Source organism: Miscanthus floridulus, chromosome 1 (assembly GCF_019320115.1).
Source record: "Miscanthus floridulus cultivar M001 chromosome 1, ASM1932011v1, whole genome shotgun sequence".
In the NCBI taxonomy this organism is placed as follows: domain Eukaryota; kingdom Viridiplantae; phylum Streptophyta; class Magnoliopsida; order Poales; family Poaceae; genus Miscanthus; species Miscanthus floridulus.
This window is the reverse complement of record NC_089580.1, coordinates 16,044,029-16,068,304: the sequence shown is the minus strand read 5'-3', so window position 1 is coordinate 16,068,304 and position 24,276 is coordinate 16,044,029. Positions and strand designations below refer to the sequence as shown.

At 44.5% G+C, this 24,276-nt stretch overlaps 2 protein-coding genes and 1 pseudogene across 2 annotated transcripts; all 3 read right to left on the bottom strand.

The window, feature by feature from the left end:
* Nucleotides 1-2,199: 2,199 nt before the first annotated feature.
* Nucleotides 2,200-6,628, bottom strand: LOC136474217 (protein ETHYLENE-INSENSITIVE 2-like; annotated as a pseudogene).
* Nucleotides 6,629-8,755: 2,127 nt separating this feature from the next.
* Nucleotides 8,756-17,102, bottom strand: LOC136452543 (protein ETHYLENE-INSENSITIVE 2-like). Its single transcript, XM_066453154.1, has 6 exons — nucleotides 16,848-17,102; nucleotides 16,144-16,230; nucleotides 15,870-15,983; nucleotides 15,558-15,770; nucleotides 14,398-14,592; nucleotides 8,756-8,833 (listed from the first exon to the last, which is right to left on the bottom strand). The coding sequence occupies exons 1-6, from the start codon at nucleotides 17,100-17,102 to the stop codon at nucleotides 8,756-8,758; spliced, it is 942 nt and encodes a 313-aa protein (XP_066309251.1).
* A 3,691-nt stretch (nucleotides 17,103-20,793) lies between these two features.
* On the bottom strand, nucleotides 20,794-22,871 carry LOC136474208 (protein ETHYLENE-INSENSITIVE 2-like). The gene has a single exon (XM_066471810.1). The coding sequence runs from the start codon at nucleotides 22,747-22,749 to the stop codon at nucleotides 20,806-20,808; it is 1,944 nt and encodes a 647-aa protein (XP_066327907.1). The 5' UTR covers nucleotides 22,750-22,871; the 3' UTR covers nucleotides 20,794-20,805.
* Nucleotides 22,872-24,276: the final 1,405 nt, after the last annotated feature.

The window sequence follows — 24,276 nt, the reverse complement described above, 5'->3', positions numbered from 1 at the left end:
ACACGATCAGTCGAGCACCACCAAGGCACCAACTTCAGAGCTCGACTTCGGTAGGACCGTAAGCAAGGCCCCCGTACCGCGGTGGCATGCAGCGGCCGCGAAAACGATCGCGCGCCGGTCCGCCGGATCCCGGCGCTGCGCAGGGGTCCCCGCCCGGGCCCGTGCGACGATCAACAGGCTGTGTCTCCACTCTCCAGGTCACCCACGTCATGGCAGTTTTCCAGCTTGGGGGCTGACCGCCGCACGGCCGGAGTTCGATACGCGCATGCTAGTGCCCACACACGCGCAGGGGTTGGGTTGCAGTCTTGCGGACGCGACAGCGCAGCGCCGCAGCGGCGGGAGATTCCCCTGATTTCTGCTGCGATGCAGAGAGGGCAAAAGGCGAAGCAGCTGGAACTCTGGCCCTCTGGGTGGGGGCGTGGGGCAAGCAGCCGAGGAGGCGGCGGGGGCGGAGCTAGTGACGTCCCCAGTCCGGCAGTCCCCACGACCGAGCCGAGTCCAGGCAGGCCGGCACACAGCCTGTTCGTTTGGCTGTGGCTTGTCGTAAACGATCGTAAATTTTCAGCCGAAACAGTATTTTTCTCTCACACAAACCAGCCAACAGTACTTCTTCACGAACCAACAACAATACGAACCAGCCAATCGACGCGCCTGGCACCGAGGCGGCAGTGCAGCGCGCACGGTGTCTGGTCGGGGCCAGCCGCCAGCGAGTCCTCGCTTCATTTGCTCCCGCAGGCCGCATGGCACCTGCTTCACGAGATGAGATAAGGCCCGCCCAAGGATGGGATCTGCATTGCACCGGCTGCTGCTTCCTGAAGGCCTGAAGGGCCCAAGATTCGTGCTGCCGCCCATCGCAGGCAGGCACCACGTGAAACGCAACGTGATGGTGCTCACCCAACTTTTGGTTCAGTGCTTCAGTCGCTACGTTAGAGAGTTTTGTTCAGGAAGCCTCAAAGAGGTTTGAGGTCTCCTGACTCAGAATTTTCGGACAGCAAGCAACAACAGCAACCCACCAACCAAACTGCGAAGACACTAGAGTTGAAGGTGAAGCGAAATTTACAGCGCCCCATCAGAAAAATTACATCTCTTTTGTTGAAGTGCATTGGTGGGCTCCACCTCCACGTGCTTGCCACATCCAAGATCATTCACAGGCGGCAGGTCGAACGTGCCAGGGAGATCAGCAAACTGGTAAACGAGGTATCAAGGGTTTGCCTACATCAAGGAAACCAAAGAGATCAGCAAACTGGTAGCGAAAATGAGCCGAATAGCTCAGGGATTTGAACAGGACAACTCATTGTTCACAGTTCACCACTGAGAGACTATATATAAGCTGCCTACAAGTTCTTTTCCATCAAAAGTTCAAAACTATAGAGGGTATATCCAATGTACTACTGAAGGCATACGCAAATCCTACACCATATGATGTAAACAGAAGTTGAAACTCTCACTGTGAGATGAAATATGCCCAACCTTCTATGATCCAATTAGCTGTCACAATTTGTTTACTGAAATGTGAAATTCAGTTGCAAAGATGTGCAGTCAAGATGCTCAACTAAAACAAAAACCTTTCCAAAAACCCACAACGCATTGAATGGATCTAGACCTCAGGAAGCACGCCTTTCTAGTGGGAAGATTACAGTTTGTACTTTTATTTTTACTAAAAAAACAGGTAAGAAGAGAGAAAGATCACCTCAAGAACGCAAACATACTTGGTAAGAGAAATCATCCTTTGACCCTTCTACTAGATCTGCCAGTGTCCACCTCACTCTTTTTCAATTCCAAGCTTGCCACACCAAATGACTGCTTGGCCTGAAGGGATTTATTAGCGCTAGTGTTCACGCTTGATGTCAGAATGTCACAACTCGCAAGAGCCCCCTTATGTGCAAGTTGAGACTAGAACCTCGTTGCGGACTCCACACATGGTGATTTTTCATATGTTATCCTACAGAGGAACCACCTGATTTACAGCACCGCTGTCCACATTAATTTGCTTCATTCAACAATCAACAAAGCATTCTGTTTGCAGCAATCGCCACAGTTGTCAGGTGAAACAGTGGTGTTTCTTTGAGTATTAAGTAGATAAGCCAACACTTTCACTCCCACAAACAGAGGTGCAATCATGATAAGGACCATTCTGTTAAGTGTGAATGTAAATGAAAGAACAATAATGATTGACAAAGGAATAGTTCTTCGTTGCACTGATCATTGGTGTTTTACCTGAAGCAGACTTCTCGAATTCCAGAGCATGGGCCCCTACAATATCCTTGTCCGTGCAAGCATCTGAGTCTACTTGCACAACCTTTTCAGTCAACGTAGGTTCTGTCCAGTCAGAGCTAAGGGTGAGCTTCAGGATTACTCCGTACTACATATGAGTAGTTGCATGTAGAGCAGCGTCAGAAACTGCCCACGTGATCAAAAGCTGATCTGAGATGACCGGTATGCTACAAAAATTATTTCTGATGGCCTTTCAATGAATCCCGTGGAACAGGGATGGCTAAGGACCTCTGAACTTCTTCATGTGCCCCATTTCTCAGAGAAGTCGCTTTTCCGTGATGAGTGGCATCCAACGTTTCTCTGTGTGATGAGTGCACAGACAACATTCACTCAGCTTCATTACATGCTGATTTTAGTGGAGTAACAGCAAGGAACAGTGCAAAACCAATAGATGCACAAGATACCAGGACTACAACGATATATGGAAGTAGAATAGGGTTTTCAGTGTTCCCTTTCAGGTCATTTGTCCAAGTACTATCACCAAACAGAACTTCGGCCGCGAAAATGATATTTGTAAACAGTGTTAGAAGAAATGCTAGGAAGGACAATATTTCAACATATAGAGATATCCGGTATCTGCCCATCAATAATCTCGAAGAGGAAATGCGGAAAACAGGTATCACAGACGAAGGAAGGAGCATCGCTTGGATAATTGGGCAGACCATGAGTAACTGATATAACCCTTCAAAACCTGCAACCTTCGCATGGTATATAGTAGCAATCATGGCAAAAACCTTAGGTAACAGATGGTGCGTAAAAAGAGGCAGCTTTACGCCGAAGAGATTCTCTGAAATTACATCACTACCAATAATACATGTCATTGATACGATGTGGCCTGAAAAGAGAAGGATCACCAATAATACAATTGGCGCCACATGATTTGTAAATACCTGCAAAATACAAGAACCCAAATGAAATTCAGGAAGGAGCTTCATCCTTCAATGCACACTCCAAGCTCAAAGTGATACTATCTATATTGAATATGCATTGGCCAGTTCATGCGGAGGCTAAGTTTTTCAAGAAAGGGTAGAAAGGCTGATAAAAATTTATTGCTGCAGCTATACATTCAATGTGGAAGAATTTGAATTTTAGTGAGGAATAAGAGCATCACCAGCAGCTTCCCTATAACTCATTCTCTATGTCCCCATTCAGGGAATGAGCCTAAGGGAGAGTTTACCTCCAGTGACTTCCGTAGAACACATTCCCTATCTCCAATTCAACCTTAGCACTTGTTTCGAGAACTACGTGTGTGTTGGGTTTGAGTAATATGGTAGTCCATCATTATCTCTCACCTTGCTTTTTTGTTTGTCTATAGAATAGAATGGGTTGATTCATCATCAGCTCATTCCTCACAAGCTAATGTATATACATGAAGAATGGGTTGATTCCACCGAAATTCATGGAATAAACTCATGATGCACGACCTCATGTAGCATGAGGTAATTACTCAAACCAAACACACCCTATAGGCTTTGTAAGATCTGTAACTTGAACCCAAAATATGTTAGAACTATATTTTTCCTAAAACTGTGCTACTTCAATTAGGTCCTCTTGATCATAGTAACATATTGAAACTCATGCACCATTAGTCCACCCAAAAAATTAGGTAATGTACTTATAATACAATAATTTCACAAAGTTGAAAATCCAAACGTGCAAGGTATAGTAGCATGCCACAACACTAAACCAAACCCATGGTCATTTCTTGTAATTTGAGAATCCGAATGCTGCTCTTACATTAATAGGAAGGTGAACAGAGAACAAATAGCCAGTTGAACAGAAGACTTGATGGATAAGCAGAGAACAGTGACACAAACCTGATTCATTATCTGTCTAGCATCTTGGAAGTTAATGGCCATTGTGGTTTTGGACTCATCAACTGCTGAACTCAGCAGAATATAATTCACAAGAAAGATACCAGAAAATGCAAATAGTATAGAAGAAAGGTGATCATGAAACAGAGAACCAAGGGTATGACCCTGAAATCTTCTCTGAACCTGCACACATGATAATATGATATCTGAATTAACACTGATGCAAGAAGCTGAAGCAGACCAAACTAGCAAATAATGAATCAAGAACAACTCGGTACATTCAGTACCCATATGGTGAATTGGTAATCAAGACAACCAGTGCACTCAGTACCCTAACATAAAACATCACTTGCACCGCGAAAGACATATTCAGGACTGATAAGACAAACTTTTAATCGAAGGCATGCTTGACAAAGCTAAGTGCACCAACTGTAGCTCCATATGTGTCATCTGACAATTGCAACTAAACATGTGAACGGGATGTTGGAAATTTACCTGAACAACTGATGAATGAGTATAGAAGTTGTGTACTATTATATTTGTGCCAAGTAGTGCCATCAGTGAGTAAGCACTTTCACCACTCAACTTGGGGAACATTACGTCCGTATTAACATGGGTTTTGGGATGGCTGACTAATAAACCAAGCACAAAACAAACAAGTGTAAAGCCAGATAAGTAGGCATTAAACATTCTAGTCTTCCTCTTGTCCTGCAACCAGCACAAATATAGGAACCAGAATACATTATAAAAAAGTCTTAGAGCAGGTCATAATTTTATACACAGTTCTTTGGGGACATAAATTTACCAGAAGGGAGAGTGTATATGGTAGCATATTAATTACAACACTTGTAAAACATACGACTGTGATGGGATCGTTGCTTTCAAATACAAGGTTGAACCCAACTGCGATGCCTGCAATCTGAAAAGTGTCATATGTTAAGTGTTTTTCCCTTGAAAATGTTAAGTGTTTCAAATGTACGAGCTACTTAAGTGCTCTATTAATTGTAATGGTGCAAGCAAATGTATATCATGAGCATAAAAATCCAAGATAAACCATCATCAGAAAATGAATTTTCTGAAATATTTGTAGACATACCCTGGTCAATTCAGAAGTTAACAAGGACAGTCCTGCTTGAAGACCAAGAACAACACATATTTTCTGATCATACTCCTGGTGGCAAATCTATTTGTTCATGTACAGATATAACAAGAAAGAAGTCAAGATCTGAAGAAGATTCTGCTGAAAATAGATGAAGAAAATGTAAAATAAAAGGGATATTTCTAGATAGAATTTAAACTTCAAGCCATTAAGTTTTTGTTGTGACATGTGGATATCTGATGTGTTCTTTTGAAATATGATGGCATTTTTTTCAATAGAAGTATGTCAGCATAGCTACAACACTTAGGATACCATGATTACTCCATGAGCATTTTTTCCAGACACCTCCCATAAACACACACAAAAGACACACCAATAGCACGGGTACATACAACACTGTGGTTCTGGTGAGAGTTCTACAGTTTGCAGTGGCAAGAGAGGACTGAGTAAATTCTTACCTCCGCAAGATTCTTCCCGGTGACAATGCCGATACAACTCGAGAGGTACTGACACAGAATAGCTGATAGATTAAAAAGCAGCACGAACAGGACAAGATCATAGCCAAACCGAGACCCTGCTTCCACTGCCACCAACCATTTACCGTAGTCAAGATACCCCATTGAAACCAGGAGTGTTGGTCCAAGGGTACGGAAAGAATTATGCGGAGCATCCCCAGCAGCCGGGGACTCTATGCATCGCACACCATCCATTGTGCAGGAACAATGATGATATGCAAAAGCTCAGTATGGATCGACTCTACTGAAACCCAACTGTTTACAAACTCAGGCCTTTTGTACTCTCTCGTTATGATCCAAGCAGTCTACTTTGAATTTCCAAAGCCCAGTGTGACCTCCACGTCTGGCACCGTGACAATTACAATAATGAAGACGCTCCTGATTTAAGCTCCATCCATCACGCCACAGTACTTTGCCAACTGGTCTCACGAAAACAAACTTTACACTATTTCCTGCAAATGGTTAATTACGGGGAGTTACGGGTGAAGGAGGAGTAGATCGAGGACACAGTAAAGTGCTTTCTTATATGGAAATGTTGAGCAGCACAATAGTGATAAATGAGAATTATCTTATTGACAGTAAGCCCTGGGAAGATTTATTCAAACCTCTGGCTTGTTTCGGCTTTGGACTGGTAGAAAGCACGAAGCAGGTTCAGGAAGGCACTAATTGATGATGGTAGGTCGGTTGGCTCACGAGGCGGCGAGATAGCTTGGCGATGGAGCCCGGCGATCGAAAGGCGGTTGGTGGCTTACCGCGGTGGTGCTTGCCGACGACGAGCGGCGCGGAGGCGGGCGGCAGAGAAGAGGACCTCGTCTTCCGAGTTCCCACACCTAGGTTTCGAGCTAGTAGGTGCCGCGCGCGCGATTTGCTCGATCGGGAGACGGGAGCGCTGCCACTCATGTCCGCGGGTGCGCCGTGGCCCGTGGGACGCAATAGGGCGCCACGAGACGCGTGGCGAGGCGAAGCTGGGTGGCAAGCATGCAGGAGGGACAGCGGGGACGCGCCGCTGCCGACGTCGTCGCGTGACGGCGCCGTGAGCCATCCTCATCCAAGAGCAAGCCGCAGCCCCCACGCGTGCGGTTGACGGGGCAGTGATCTGGGCGCTGGCCAGCCGCTACCATACCCAAGTTTTTTTTTCTTGAGGGGGGCTACCATACCAAGTTGGCATAGCTGAGTCAAAATTTTACTTTCGAGTATAGTAACTTTTTAAAACTTACTTCCTCCGATATAAAATTTTCGTAATTGTAGGACTTGAGGTGCAATTAAGATGCGTGTAAAATGACCATGTTGTCCCTATATAAAAGGTTTCAGATGCATGGATAGAGTGATAGAACAGACTGATTCCAGTTCGTGACGACGAGCTGCACAAAGCGTTTGAGAGATATTCATGAGAAAAACAAATGGCGTCTTATGTGGGTCCTACTTGATGTGATAGTTTACTACGACGGTATAGTACATATGTATGCAATTTTTTGGGGATAAATTCAAACTCTATAATTGCAATATTTACGGGATAAAGGGAGTATTTTGTATTTAGATTAAAATTGCAAAAATGGACCTGGGCACCACAAGGATATTGAAATATCTCCCGACACCGTAGATTTAGGATCGGATAATCCCATCTTCCTTATCTCTAGGGAGGTTTCTTGCCTCTAAACAATACTCTTATGAGTATAATCTGATCACGAGGCTTATCAACACAATCTACTATCCCACCAAATCCTTTCCTCCTATATGGTATCATGAGTTTAAGTTTTGCTTTCCACACTGCATGTCTTTAGGGAGCTTGATCTCTGTCGGGAGCAACACCATCGTCGTCGCTCTAGCGTGGGTCGTAGCAACAAATCGCTTAATTACCTCCTCTCTGTGGTCGGCCTTCATTGGCTGCGTTCGGCTGGTATGGAGGAAGTACTGTTCCGAATGAATTTTACTGTTCACGGATGATTCCTCTCACAAATTCCTCCAGATTCATCCAGATTCCTCCAAGCGAACGGGGCCATTGTCTAGATCTCCGCTACTAGACCGTGCCTGGTCACCGTACCATCGTGGAGGCGACCGAGTCAGATTGTGTCCCAACCATGCATTTAGGCGCCACCACCGTCGACCTGCGTCGTCGAGCCATCTGATCATGCATTGTCGGAGACGCCTCTGTTGGACGACCATCTGTTCTAATTTGTTGCCCACCAATGAATTTAGGATCATAATAAGATATTTCAGCTACTGTTAAATGAACAGTAGCACTTCTCTGAGTAAGCAGACGAGCCAACACTTCCACTCTCACCGATGCATTTAGGATCGTAATAAGATATTTTAACTATACAGGCTGCTATTTTATTTTATTTTTTGTTTACATTTATATAGCGGATAAGTCATCCACATTTGTTAGGTGGTCATTGTTAATGATCCTTTACAGAGGTTTCTAGGATTTGAACCCATAATCTGTATTACTAGACACATTTCCACCACTACACCACACACTAATTCATCGCTATATATAGGATGCTATTTTTTTATATTAACATTTTATAATATTATATTAATTATTTGACTGCAAAAAAATCAAATGAAAAAACTACAAATTTTTAGAACTTGTCAAGCGCTATAATTTTAAATATAGGGCGTGTTCCTCTGAGATTGTTTTGAAAAAATAAAAAAATGAATCAATTCAAAATATAAGAACTTAAAATAAATATCTAATACTCTAAACAATTGAAAGAATCTAAATGTCTAGAAGGGTTGAACAACCTAAATATTGTGGCAGAACCGCCTAGAATAACACATTTTCGGAGAAGCTCGTCTTCCACTAGACACTAAGCACAAAAAAATGAATTATACCGGACAGTTTCGTCGAGCACACTCCAAGGGAGAACTCGAAATAATCCACGTTGCACATCCAGAATCTAATAATGAGTACGAGCTTACATCCAGAATCTAATAATGAGTACGAGCTTACAATACTTAGTCCATTTAATACAACCTAGAGTTTTGAAAATTATTTATTACAATACTATAGTTCATAGTGCGATAATTAAAAACGAAAATGTAATAATCATCTAGCGGAAACGATACACGGATCCATCCGTGTCCACCAGAAGAATCCTCCACATAAGAGCTAACTCCTCAAGCTGCACCTGCAACAGGGTAAAATAAACCCTGAGTACACAATATACTCGTAAGACTTACCCGACTAGTGGGAATAATTTCTCGACTCGCAAGAAACATGATAGGCAATATGGTCTGTCATTTTCTTTTGTTTACAAAAAAAGCATTACTAAAAGTACATCCTTAGGGTCAAGTTTTATTAGCAGACATGATTACTTAATTAGCTAACCATTCTAGGTAAGCACATGTTCCACTTTTCAGAAAGGGTTGAGCAATCAGAACTATTTCACCATCTTTCATCTTTCAGTTTTTACTATGGTGCTAGACCATAGCCAAGTCGTACCGTTTCACGGAAACGATGATTCATGAACCAATGTATACTAGGTACCCCGAAGCACACGTCTCGCTTGTATCCTAGGCACAATGAGACCAACCCACTCCACTCCTGTCGAGTGATCCAAATCCTCGTCCAAACTTGAACTTCAAGCCCCCACACTTGAGACCCCGTCTCAGCATGGTGCTTAGACCTCCACCTTTCTCCGCCTCCAATCACTCGGTCTGAAAAGAGTCGGAACCCATGACAAAGAGCGCAACGAGCATTCCCGCTCCCATAAGTAAGTATGTGCTTAGGATAATAAGTCTGTGACCTAACTACCATCCACAACAACGGACGGTCCTCAATCGACACGGACAGGGAAAACAGTGTAACTAAGCTAAGCCCCATAGCCGCGGGACACAACTTGTTACACCCACCAATAACTCATGCTATATCCCTGTCCGGTCTCTATTTTCTCTTCATCATTTTTATTATGAAAGTAATAATAATCACCTATTATGGGTAACGGCAGGTTACTCATGCTACCGACAACCTAAGCATAGCAGCTACTCAAACCTGCAATATATATATATATCCTAAGAGTCCTACTAGTGCAGGTTTGAGTAGCTGCTATGCTTAGGTTGTCGGTAAATGCACGTAAATGCATATCACATATATATATATATGCAAGTGGTTTTCATAGAATTCCTGTAACGTAAATGCATATCACATATATTTACGATGATTATAAAAAATAAGGGTTATGCACCAGGACTTGCCTTGGGCAGACGTGGTGTCAGCTGAGTCAGTCAATGGCGGCTCCGGGACCTCCTCCTGCACGAGAATCTCCTCATATCCTCGATGATCTCCTTGAACTCGGGCTCGTCGGTGGTCATGATCTCCGCCAACTCGTTCTCTATATGCATACGATGATGATGATGCAACAATTCAGTATTTAGGTAACAATAACTTTTAAAATAAGAATACACATGTTAAGCTACTAAGCTAGTTCTAATGACTAAGATACTAAGCGAACCATCTTCATCAAACAAAATATTGAGTTCAACTAACAAGCACCTAGTTTCGCAATTCAATGGTATGCCTTCATCTCTATTAAAGATTTAATATATATTTAAACATAGAACATTTAACTACCCTAATGTTTAGTCTAGTCTAAGGCTACAAAAATTACAGTGAGCACATAATAATACAATGAAGCTACTGTAAAAATTTCAGGATTAAGCTATCACCAAATTATCACAAAAATTCCTATAATAATTACTTTAATAATATTAAGCACTTTCAAATGATTTAATAGCCTTTAGTATCAACACAGATATATATATGAACTAACTACACTATCAGGTAGACAATGATTTTAGAAACCTAACAAAATTAGTTTCATAATTTTTGGACACCTATACAAATTTATATTAATTATACAAATCTAGCTCAGAAATTAAAATAGAAAGCTATTACCTATTTCTAAGAAAAAGAAAAAACGAAACCGACCTCGTGGCCCACAAACACGCGGACCGCGCGCGTTGGCCGGTCCATCAACGCGGCCCAAGTGGGAAACCCGCGCGGGCATGACTCTTTTGCAAAAGAGACCCTGATCTTTTTTCGAAACTATGTCGCCATCCGTTTACTAATTCTTTCTCTGACCCCTTCACTTACCCGCTGGCCTTCCTCTAATTTCCCCACACACCCCTAGCTAACCCGTGCACGGCAGCGCGGCGAGCATTGGCATTGGCTAGCTACGCCAACCACTAGATCATTGGCATTGGCGCGACTGTTCTAGCGAACCAGGGCACCTAAGGACCTAACCAGCTAGCAAGCGAGCACTAGGGACTTACCGCGGGCTCGACCGGTGTGGTGGTTGTAGCGGAGGAGGCCGGGGATGGGCTGGCCACGTGCGCGCGGCGAGCTCGGCGACAAGCCACGACAGATACGGCCGCGTCAGCTACGCCGAGGAGGCTGTAGCGGTTCCGCTAGCGCGCGCAGGGTGGAGAGAGAGTCAAGGCGAGGTTAGTGGTGTAGACGAATTGGCTATGGGGGGTTCGATGGGGAACTACCATCGGCTTTTGACGCACACGGCCTTATCGGCCCGGCGGTGAGGTAACACCAAAATTGAAGCTTGGCTGAGCTCGGTCCAAGGCGGGGTGGGGTCAGGTGGCTAGGCGACTTGATGGCGAAGCCAGCGACGCGATGAATCGGCTCAAGATGATCTTTCCCTGACGGATTTAATGGTAGGTGGGGCTCAACTCGACCTCGTCTTGGCAGGACACGACCGATGCGATCGGGGAGACACGCGCGCAGACACTGTGGACCAACCGCGTGCGTCCACGATCGGGCATGGCCCGTGCGGCCGTAGTGCCATAAATGGCAAGACGACACGAGCCCAACCATGTGCGCGTAGCAGTGGTAGGCATCGGACCAGGCCAGCAGTGGCATGAAGGTGCAGGGGGTGCGGACGCGATGGTGAGGCGACGACACCAGCAGTAGCTACACCACGGCGCGGGGCAGGGGCAGCAGTGCGGCAGGAGCGGCGGGGTAGCCAGTAGCACCGCACGGCTAGGCGAGCAACAACAGCTTATTTGCGCGGCAGCGGCCAATGGCGGCCAGGCCGCAGCCAAGCCACGGCCGGCCAAGGGTGACCCTGGCACACAAATGCGGCCCCGCGCGCGTGGCCCAGCCGGGACGACCACGGCGAGCACAGGCGCATGGTGACCGCGCACACAGACTGAGCAGGTGATGTGCACGAATTTTAAAGCGTCAATAACAACCGAACTTTGGAAGTTCAGACCAAACCACCTTCACTATGCTAAAGTGGGCATATCAGACTACCAGCATGAGCTAAAACATGACACCACTACCTAGCTAAATTGCACGGAATTAATTCGCCAATACAGCGTCGTCACCCTGTTTTCAAACTTGAAAACCTTCTAAGTCTTGAGTTGGATTCAGTTTTAGGTTCCATTTTTAGGCCATTAGAAATACTAGCTAGCAATGCTCTTTTTCTACGGCAAGAATTATATTATCATCTACAAAGTTTGCACTTCAAACTTATTTAGGTGTCACACACATATTCTATAATACTTTTGCTTAACAAAAATTGATTTTCAACCCTACTTGACATACATGAGCTATTGAATCAACTTTCATTTAACATTTTTATTAGTCATTTTATGTTACAAGAAATTGATCTACACACTTTATCACATGCTTTATCACATAAATATGATGCTCATAACATGATTTAATGATTTGTTTAGGGTGTAACACCGAGGGTGTTACAAATATTTATCTACCAAATGCACAACACTAAATCAAAGTAGTTAGCATAAAATGAGATCCTAATCGAAATTACTTTGCCTAACACAATTTGGGTAAGCCTCCTACTCAATTCTAGTAGCAAGATGATCCTAGTCCACTAATTGTCACTCAACTACCAAAACAAAACTGGGGCATTCAACAACTTTAAATAAAAAACTTATCAACTATAAAGTTGTATATCGCGTCGACCACGACAACTAGGTATTGATCATGGCCAAAATTGAATGTCAAAGTTCAAGAATTTCTAACACATATTTGGAATTCTAAATAAAATGTGGATGACTTATATTAAAAACCTATCAAATAAAAATCTTTCAACTACAAAGTTGTACATTGCATTGAGAACTAAAACTGTTACGTAGACCATGTCAACATCCGAGATTATTAAAAAATTAAAAAATTAAATTTCAAATTATAGAAAATTAAAACAAGATTTGGGACTCTAAATAGCTTTAAATCAGAAACTTGTTAACTACAAAGTTATAAATCAGGCCAATCTCTAATTTTTTATGTAATGTTTATCTTTACTCGACCTTATATGAAAATGTATTTCTATAGACAATGAGCCTCTTAAGTGTGCCATCTCTGTTAATCGATTTTTAATGACAACATCTTAGAATGTTCGTCTTTATTAATAACCAATTCAGAGGCAGACATCTTAAAATAGTCTACTAATAAAAATGGTTTTCTTAAGATGTCCATCTCCGAAAATGATTAACTGAGGTAAACATGTTGATTCAATGTTGAGCTCGTTGAAGAGCGGGTATGTGGTTCACCTATAAAAAAGCATGTAATCACAAATAAACAGACATGAGGGTGTGGGTGTGTGTCGTCTCCTAAAATATTCGTCTCAATTAATAAGATCCCCACCTTAATTAATTAGAGGCCTATCTCCTAAAATTCTTTTATAGTAGTGGTTCAATGTTGGGCTTGTTGAAAAGCCAGCTCCCAGTGAACCAAACTTTGGTCAGGAGCATATATGTCAGTGTGAGTGTCAGCATAGCATGGTAATAACTTCTTGTGTAAGCTCACCGTGATAATAATAGGGTGTTTGATCCAGTTACTAAAATTTAGGATGTGTGTCGAAAGGATGTTGCATGGGGTGTTCGGATACTAATAAAAAATAAATTACATAATCCGTCAGTACTCCACGAGACGATTTTTTAAGCCTAATTAATCCGTCATTAGCACATGTTTACTTTAGCAAAACATTATCAAATCATGGACTAATTAGGCTCAAAAGATTCGTCTCGCAAATTAGTCACAAACTATGTAATTAGTTTCATAATTAGCCTATATTTAATACTCCATGCATGTGTTAAATATTCGATGAAACAACGACTAAAATTTAGAAGGTGCAACCAAACACCTCTAAATAAGATGCCCCCAGAACTCATCAAGAATTACTTCTAGCTGCCTCCGTGCTGCGCGCCCCAAACCAGACATTTTAAAAGGCTACCACTGGCATTACCATGAGACCATGACCACTCTTTTCCCCTTACCTACTACAAGCAAGAAACGGTGGATCATTAGAATCTACCACCTCCAGCAGACTTCTCATATTTCAGATTGCACAATACCTCATTCTCCCCATCTGTGTAAACATTTGCTTCTGCTTTTAACAACTATTTTTTTTTGAAGGGCAGCAAGATCATTGCTGCAAAGTTTATTACAAGAAAAGGAATTGGGGTCCATCTTTGGGAAAAAAAAAGAGGACCCAAAAACTGAGCAACTGCACGGTTCCAAAAGTGAAACCGGCCTGAACTGCAACAAAAAGAACTACATACAGATACAGCTGACAAAACCAAAACACAACTACGAGAATTGCTGGCAACAAAAAAAATCACCAGCAACTACAACCATCAACACCTCTTGCGAAACTACCACAGATCGATGATGTGCTCTGGATTTGACAAATAGACAGAAACTGGAGATACAAACCTGGTGCATTACCTCCATAGCATCTTGAAAGTTCATTACCAATGTGTCACTGGATTCATCTGCTGCTGAGCTCAGGAGAATATAATTCACAAGGAAAATCCCAGTAAATATAAATAATATAGAGAAAAGGTGGTCGTGGAACAGGGAACCAAGGGTATGGACTGAAGATCTTCTCTGGACCTGCACATATGATATCTGAATCAGTATACAACAAACCAAAGAAAATCAAATAAGCAGAGAAAAGAAAAGAATGATTTGCTTAGTGAAATGGAAGAGAAAGGACAAAAGTACATTCCAACCAGCTTCGTGGTTAGAGTGGAAAACCCTGGGGTCTGGGGATCACTGAAACCCCTGTGCCGGTCCGCGTTCCAAGCCTGGTACCTTTCCTCAAGGATATGCCCAGGAGGTGTCTCTCCCCAAGATCTATTTTTTTAAAGTACATTCCAACCACTTGACATGTATCTTTTTTTTTTTTTTCAAACGGTCGGCAGGAGATCTGCCGAACTTGTATTGATATAGAAGGATCACTTGACATGTATCATGAATTACCATAACTAAAAACACTAACAACCTTAACACCATTTATTTCTTGATGAAGATCGATTCATAAGTAATGGATCATAACAGGCAATACAGAGGTTTCATAAAAAAAACAGGCAATACAGAGGACTTGTTTCTTATTATGAGAACTCTGACAACACGAAAGAAAACAAAAGGCTCCACCTAGTGACATAGGCTGCTTCAAATACGAAAGCAGCACAACCAAACACCAGTAACCTATTCATGAATCATGACAGAGCACTTTCTTACTCTGTTTTCATTACATTTGAAAGGCCAACTCAAACATGAAGCAGCACAACCAAACACACTGAACCTGGGCACTAATCTGTACCTGAACTCTAATCTGGACACAAAAGATTATTTGCTGACAACATTCAGCACCCCCATGGCCAGCCACATTTTCCCAGACATCACTTTTCATTACATTCAGCACCCTGAGGCTTATTGTTGTTGGATCACTTTCAACGTGCAAGACAAATTCATTCAGGATTGATAAGAAAACTTAATGGGAGATAAGTTTGGCAAAGCTAAGTGCTTGTACATGCCATCTGAAAACTTTACCTAAGCATTAGCAAGAGGCTTTAGAAGTTAGAACTTACCTGAACAAATGCTGAATGAGTATAAAAGTTGCGTACTATTATATTTGTGCCAAGAAGAGCCATCAATGAGTAAGCGCTTTCACCACTCAACTTGGGGAACATCACATTCATATTGACTGGGGTATGGGGGTGACTGATCAATAAACCAAGCACAAAACAAAGAAGTGTAAATCCAGCTATGCAGGCATTAAATATCCCAGCCACCTTCTTATCCTATAATGAGCACGAGTAAGAAACTAGAATTACATAAGGTCTTAGACTTAAGAAGATAATCTTTTTATGATGGGGTTATTTGGGGATTTATAGATTTACCAAACGAGAGAGCGTGTATGGTAGTAAACTAACTACAACACTTGCAAAACATATGGCTGTGATAAGATCGTCGTGTTCAAACACAATGTTGAACCCCACTGCCATGCCTGCAATCTAAAGTAGCCAAATGTTAAGTGTTTAAAAGACGAGAACTATGATGTGCTCTGGTAAGGAGTAACAAGTACTCATAAACTAAATGCATGCATAGCATGATCACATAAACATCCCAGAATGAAGCACAGCAGAGCGAGAAATCTAAAGTTTGTAGGCGTACCATTGTCAATTCAGAGGTCAACAAGGATAGCCATGCCTGAAGACCGAGAACAACACATATCACCTGACTGTATTCCTGGCAGCAGATCTATCAGTCATGTAGAAGTACAGAAAGTAAGGTTAATATCTCCCAAAGCCTATGCAGGAAATAGTTTAATATGATTTAGAATGAAAGGAGCATTTACTTGATAGAACTTAACCCCAAGCTATAAAGTTTATCGTTGACAGTTCTCCTTGTTTCTTATCTACACCTAATATGTAATATTAAAAGAAGGAATTTTCTTTCTCCAAATTTTCATCCATCACTTGGTCCCCCAGTATGTCTATCCCTCCACTCCCCGACCATAAGAGTCCTGGTCGGTTTCCCTAAGAGTAGGAGTACGTGACGAATTAGAGATAAGAATCCTAATTGGTTTACTATCTCGTTCGTGACCTGAACTCACGACCTGTGTTCATATGAGTCAAAATAGCGCGCGTCTAGCCACAGTAGAGTCCGATTCCAAGACGTATTGGAACGGATGACACAACGCAAAAGCATGTTTGCTAGTTGAAAGAAAAGTCAGAGATTAAAAATGATAACTTGGTTTCCTGTGATATATACTCTCATTGTATCCATGAAACTGAGGTTATTGTGAGTAAATACTGTATTTTTGAAAGTCCTCACCAGTGCTCGAGGAGTTATGGACTGTGTCCAACGGAACTTGCCTTCCTGATCCGAACCCTAGCCGCCACGCCCTCTCCCTCCCCTCCAATCTCCAGTCGCGCCGCCGCCAGAGCGGTCCGCCGGCAGGGCCGCGCGGCCGGCCGGGATGGCGGCGGCGTGGCCCTCTCAGCCGGTTGTGTGGCGGCGCTGGACGACGCGGCCAGGTGGGGCGACTCGCCCGAGCCGCGTGGGGCTCGGCGAGGTCGCCGACCGCGGCGGGCGCAGGGCGGTGCGGTGGTGGCGGACTTCTCCGTCATCGGTGTGCAGTCGCCGTGGCGGCGGACGGGCGGATTTGGGCCCTGCGGGCCTGGATCTGGCGTCCTCGGTCTGGGCTGGTGCTGTCCCTCTGCCGGCAGTACCCTGCTCTGTGTGGTGGTGGATCGTCGGCGGCGGCCGACGTGCCGTTCGTCTGGCGGCGGTGGCGGCGGGTCAGGATTGGGCCCCCTGGGTCTGGATCTGATCCACGGTCAGCGCCGGGGATGCCCGCCTTCTGAGCGTCTCTGATGGTGACCTTCCGGTGAAGGCGGTCTTCCACGTTGGCTGGGCGCAGTGTCGACGGTGGTGGCGGCGGCTTGGGCGAAATCCTTGCCTGGCGTGTTACGCCGGGCCGGCGGCAGTGGAACTTCTGTGCCACGCACCTTGTTGAAGGCGCCGCTGAAGCCGTTGGTCAGTCCGTCCCTTGCTGCATCCGCGGGCGTTCAATAACTGGGTGAAAACCTAGCCTAGTTTCTTCGGGCCGGCGGCGATGGCGCAGGCGCGTCGTCGAAGTTCTTGATCGCCAAGGCCGGGCAGTTTTCCCGTGTGGTTACCCTGTTCGGTGTTCAACTCAAGGCGGAGGCGGCATTCGTTGGCGTAACAGCTCGGCGTTTGGTGGTTTACACCAAGTGCTTCGTGCTGTTGCCAAGGAAGAAGCATCCAGTCTTCAATGGTGGTCGGTGTCCAACGTTTTCAGTACCTTTATTAGGTCTGACAAACGTGTTTGGCGGCTTCGTCTTGACGTTGGTGATCTTATTCTGTGGAATTGACATCACGGTGGAAGTCAGAGGTCACGTAGGACTACTTGAGCTCCTTGTTGGGGATGTATTTTCTTCGGTCAATTTCTTTCTTTAATTTTTGATGCTGTAATAATTTGGTCTGATTCTACCCACGGGTAGATGAAGCCGGATAGTTTCTATCCTTTATCTAAAAAAAAGCAACCCAGAAATAATGTTAACAATAACAAGTAATAATACAGGCACACAGCACAAAGTAACTAATTTAGTTACATTGCGTTTCAGTGTTTCATTCAGAAAGTGGTACACTTGTTTTTCAGGCTCTGAGACCTCTTTAGATTGCATCTAACAGCAGTGATACAAGCATCCAGGACTTGAGAATCCAAGCCCATCCTTGTCTACTCGAAGATAATTACCAGGCCCAAGGTGAGAAGCCAAATCATTGTTACGAATTGCATAAGAAACGTTAACATTTTCGAGGTTATGCTAAGTTAGTAAGCTCTAGAATATCAGTTAAAATTAGTGAGATCTCTGCACGGTGGTTGTAGTGACTGGCAAGAGTTCTACAAATTGTCTCTGAAGCAAGAACAATAAAGTGCTCGTACCTTGGCAAGGTTCTTCCCAGTGACCATGCCGATACAAGTTGACAGATATTGACACAAAATGGCTGAGAAATTGAAGAGCAGCACCAGTAGCACAAGATCATAGCCGAACCGAGATCCAGCATCCACTGCTACCAACCACTTTCCAAGGTCAATATATGCCATCGAAATCACGAGTGTTGGTCCAAGGGTTCGGAAAAGGTTATGCTGAGCATCGCCAGCGGCCAGAGATTCTATACTCTGCACACAATTCATGGTGCAGAACGCTAATCAGCAAAATTTCAGTATGGAATATGGACCCAGACCACTAAGCCTAATAACCAACAGTTGATCAAACTCAGGCCCTCTTGACTCTCTTTATGATCCTAGTAGTCGACTACCAATCTTCAGAGAAGACGACCATCCACAGCACTGTAAAAACCCAGGGCATGCCACTAGTGATGGGGCGTCTTCCGCCCAACCACAGCCTTTAACTTTTTTCAGAAAGATTTACACCACATAATTCTTGCAAGGATGTGGACTACTATCATACTATGGCTGAGAGGATAGCATGTCTTTCCTTACGGAAATGGTGAGAGCACTGATGGGGTGTCTTCCTCCCAACCAAAATCTCCAATATATATCTTCAAGAGGGGCCACAGCTTAGGTTTCTGTACCACAATTTTCAGATCTTGCGCCCATGGAGGCAATAAACCTTAACAGCTAACACCGAGCCACCTGCAACGTGATCAAAGCACAACATCATATAGAGCCGAAGCAATCGAAAAAGAAACACGCATCAAGGCAGCAAGTAGTCAGACTAAGAATCCTCTTCCCAACAAGTGTAGTAATAAAACCAAAAAGAACTAATACGGCAAATCTGTGATTTATCCTTCCGTAGAAAAAAAATTGTGATATATGATCTGTGGAGGCTGGAGGCTAGATGTAGAAAAAAGGTGAAAGCTATTGGATCTTGATCCTATGGTGCAAAAAATTCATGTGTTCAAACGGTATAGTAGTAGACGTACTTCTTTTTCCTATTTCGCTTGGGATTCCCCTGCTACGAGAGTTCTACACAAGGAACGAGGCAAGACCGAAAAATGCGCTGCGCAAACAAAGTTGAGAGCCCTACTGAAAAGTTTTGGGGATCTTTCTACGGTGCCTTCTCCTTCTCGGCTAATGGGAGAGAAGAACTCAAGAAGACAACTGACCCCTCTCTCTTATTTGCTCCTCGGACATACATCGTTGCGTTGGCGGCGAGCAGGGATGGGCCGACGCGTCGCAGAGGCTGTACGGGACCGAGATGGAGGCCCCACTTCACACTCACATCACCCGCGTGCACGTTTATACGCACGTAAAGAAGAGATTGGAAGACCTTCGGTGCGCGGAAGCGACACCAGTTTGAATCCTAGTGGTAACGTCGACCCTAGTGCGTCCCACTGGACTGCGTCCCCTAGACCATGAGACGTACGGTCGCGTGCCGGCTCTGCAGGGGTACCGCACGCCACGAGACTGACACCACCACCACCCAGGTTGTGACGCTTCCCATGGGGCATATCACCTTCACCTGCACGCATGCAAGCTCATAGCCATCGTCCATTGCAATTCGAAAGCGGCGAGCCTCGGTGACATTCATGACTTGCTTCCGAACTCGAATTTCCCTAACCTGACCAGTCCACAGGACTTTCAGGAACCAGGCGAAAGGGCCTGGACGCAAACCACAACTTAACTACAATTTCACACAGGATGACAGGATGTAGACCAATCCCATAAACAGAATTACACATAACTGTACACCATTTCACAATGCTGCTTGAGGAAACTAAAATTCATGCTGTACACCGGACAACATTTGGCAGTTTGGCCCCTCGTGCGAACATCATATGCAAAAACTTGTACGGGCCAAATGCTAAAAAGGGGTACAGAAAAAGAAACAGGCATTCTTGCACAGTTGCGCCCATGACTCCAGAAGCAGCAAAATGGAACATGTTTGTCTTCCTTTCTGTTTTGTTCTACCGCGGTCTTGTTGCCAAGCCTTCGCTTGTATCGCTTGAGCACAGAGACCAGGTTCGCCTTCCCTTTGGGAAAGGCCACATCTCCAGCTGCTGTGCCGCTCCGGCCCTTGCGGCTTGAGACAGCTTGCTCCACGCCCTTGATCACCTCCAGGATCATGGCTGCCGTGATGAAGCTGCCAGGGATGGGTTTGCCCACGGGGACCTCATGATCCTGTAACCCTTGATGTAAACGTTTTCACGCAACAGATAGGCCTACCTAAAGGCCCAGATCAATGAACAAAACAGAAAATTTCACGTACACCGAGAATTTGCTACATGAACGAGGCACTGGCATAACCAAAGGCTGAATCTATTTCTCAGGTTTACCCTTTTCTAGTGGCATAAGAACACGATGTGTAGTTCGCTGGAAAACAGATGTGCAGTCAAAAGGATCACCTGAAGACGGTTGAGAACATATGTATACTTGCCCCAAAGTTCTGGTCTACTTTCCACGCGGGACAGGTCTAGCACCCGATGGATACACCAGACACCAAAACTAACAATCAGGGAAGCCCGCCAAACACAATCATCTCCGCAATTGGGCGCTCTGTGCACAGAATTTGTATCTCTGTCATCATTGGTTCCTTCCTGTGAAACTCTCTCGGCTTCAGAGACTTGATCAATTAGATTTTCATCACAACCGCCGTTCTGACTAAACAGCCACTCTGATCCTTCCAGCTTCAAGAGCTTCATGATGCAAAATCTAAGAGACTTAAGAAGTTCTGCCTCAAACTGTGTGCAAGAGAAATCATCCTTCATGGCACTACTTGCTCCCCGGCCAGTGTTCACCTCACTCCTATTCAACACTGAACTTGACACACCAAATAATTGTTCAAATGGCTGCTGGGACCAAAGGGATTTGGTTTTGGTGTTCGTGCCTGACTGTGTAGAGAGCATATCTCTCTGAACATTATGTTGTGACAGCTCAGTAAGTGGAGATGATGGCCTGACTGCTAAGTCCACATACCGTGATTTTTCAGATGCCAATCTACTCAGGTATGCTAGATTTGCAGCAGGACCACCCAAATTTGTTTCATTCAACAAAGCGTCTCTGCTCGCAGCAATTACCACAGATATGTCAGGTGAACTGTGGTACTTCTTTGAGTTAGCAGATGAGCCAACACTCTCACTCCCACCAATGGAGATAGGATCATAGTAGGATCTTTCCGCTGCCATTGTACTTAAGCGGTTCAATGTCGGGCTTTGCAAAGAGCTATCTCCAAATGAACCAAGGAGATTATGGGTATGAGCATTCATCGCAGAGCCAGTATAATTGGGAATAGCAGATTCAGAAGATCTAGGAGGTTGCCATGGGTCCAGTGGAGTGCTAGAGTATGGATTTCGACTTGCATTTATCCCTTGCAAATAGTTTGCTAGCTGATACCCATGAATGGTAGCCGGCTGATAAAACTGGTTACTGGAGTAAGATGGAGTATGAAAATTTGAATATAATTTAGCATTTTGCTCAAGGAAGGTTCTGCCTGAACTTGGAATATCTCTATTTGGTAAATGCATGCTTTGAGACCATGTTGGTGGATCCATGGTACGCATCTGCAGACCGATACCCATGTCTTGATTAGAGATATCTTTATCATGAGAATCCCATGTGTTCAATACAGTAGCTGACCCTTGCATTACATCTCTCATCGTTGAGTTACTGGAAGCTTCAATTGATAGTCTATCTTTCCTCACAGCAGAACCAGCTGCTCTCAAGTCCAGTCCCATCAAATAGTTCAGCCTTTTAGTGTTGGCCTCTTGTGTAAGTTTACCATGATAATCAAAAAGTTGCCCCCAGAACTCATCAAGAATTGCTGCTAACTGTCTCCTTGCTGCACGGCCCAAACCAGACTGTTTTGAGATGAAACCACTGACATTACCAGCATCAGTATCATCTCCCCTGCTCAACATAAGAGATGGTGGACCACCAGAAGGGAAAGAAGGTACCTTACCCCCATAGGACTTGTCAAATTCCAAATCACGTGACACCTCAGAATTTTTCTGTGTGCCAACATCTGGTTCCACTTGAACAATCTTCTCAGTCGCGCTCTTCACTTTGATGTTCTCTGCAGTACTTTGTTCTACTATGGTGTCAGTACAAACCTTTGACATTGGCTCTGTCCAGTCAACCTCAACAAATTTTGGCTCATCGCGGAATGCAGACAGTGAGAGGCGAGCTTCAGGATCAACTGCCCTATGAGATGTTGGTTCTTGAGCATCATGGTCAGACTCTGTACTGTGCGTACCAGTGGCTGATGAGCTGATGCCAGCCCGAGTCATTGACGCAGACGTAGGCTTTGGCGAGCTGCCATATGTGGCGCTCCACGCCTGTGTGGGCAGGGGTATACACCTTGCTCACCGCGCCGTGCCGCTGGCCTTTTGGGTTGGGCAAGCTAAGCTCGATGGCGAGGGGCTTCAGCGTGCCGTCGTCTTTCAGGAACAGCAGGGTCCTGGTGGCGTAGATGAAGTTGCCCTCCAGCTTGTTGATCCGGTCCAGGTACGGCATGAAGTGGTCGTGGTGGTCTAGGATGAAGAGCCTGTTCTTCCTCAGTGCCTGCACATAATGGTTTGTGATCACATCAGAGATCCAGAGTTCATAAATCCACAGTTCCTGCCACAGAATGTTTCAGTTAAAATGGTGCTGAGTTGTTCAGCGTACATCGTGCACTGTCAGGCCTTCCAGGTTGTGCTGGCTGTGAGCCTCAGTTATCTTGCTAGTATGGTCACCATACACTCTTGGATCCAGGGTACTTGTAGCAGGGAACGTCTGCCATCATGAAAGACAAGTTTTAACACCAGACCAGACATTAAAAAAAGTCACTACTATAGGAGAAGATGAAGACCATCTAACCTCCAGGCGTCTGATAACCACTGGGTTCACGCCTGCAAGCATTTCCCGCGCAAACTCCTCATCAGTCCTCCAGCCAAACTTATCTTGTGGAGCCTTGTTTCGCGCGTCTAGCAGTACCAAGAAACCATGCAAGATTTAGGCACAATCAGGATGGGAGGAAGTTCTAGACTTCGCGGTAGCTTTTGACCTGATGATAGCCAACACTTTCTTTAGAAAGAGAGAATGTCATCTAGTGACCTTCAATAGCGGACAACACTCTAGCCAGATTGACTTTGTCCTCACAAGAAGAAAGGACAAACGAGCATGCTTGGGTTGCAAAGTGATACCAGGGGAGTGTGTTGTTTCTCAACATAAGCTTTTGGTGGCAGACTTTCGTTTTCAGGTGCGTGCCCGTAGGGATAAACAAGCTAAGATTGAAAGAACAAAGTGGTGGAAACTGAAAGGGGAGACGTCAGAGATATTCAGGGAAAGGGTTATCAAAGAGGGCTCTTGGAAGGAAGATGAGGACATAAACAACATGTGGGAGAAGATGGCAATCAACATTCGAAAGGTGGCCTCAGAGGTGTGTGGAGTAACCAAAGGAAGTGGAGGCGAGGCTAAAGATACTTGGTGGTGTAACGAGGAAGTACAAAAGGCTATTAAGGAGAAGAAAGAGTGCTATAGATGCTTGTACCATGACAGGAGTGTGGACAACATGGAGAAGTACAAGGTCGCAAAGAAGACTGCAAAACGAGCTCTAAGTGTGGCAAAAGGTAGAGCGTACGAGGATCTTTACCAACGTTTGAGTATGGAGGAAGAAAAGAAGGACATTTATAGGATGGCTAGGGTTCATGAGAGAAAGACAAGGGACTTCAACCAAGTTAAGTGCATTAAGGATGAAAGGGAGCATATCTTGGTGAAGGAGGATGAGATCCGACATCGATGGCAAGAGTATTTTGATAAATTATTCAGTGGTG

Coding starts and splice junctions, on each gene's coding strand:
- LOC136452543 (XM_066453154.1), bottom strand. CDS start 17,102: ATGACGGAGAAGTCCGCCACCACCGCACCGCCCTGCGCCCGCCGCGGT. Junction 15,984..16,143: donor TGACCTCTGAATTGACAATG/GTACGCCTACAA, acceptor TGGCTACTTTAG/ATTGCAGGCATGGCAGTGGG. Junction 15,771..15,869: donor CATACACGCTCTCTCGTTTG/GTAAATCTATAA, acceptor TGCTCATTATAG/GATAAGAAGGTGGCTGGGAT.
- LOC136474208 (XM_066471810.1), bottom strand. CDS start 22,749: ATGACTCGGGCTGGCATCAGCTCATCAGCCACTGGTACGCACAGTACA.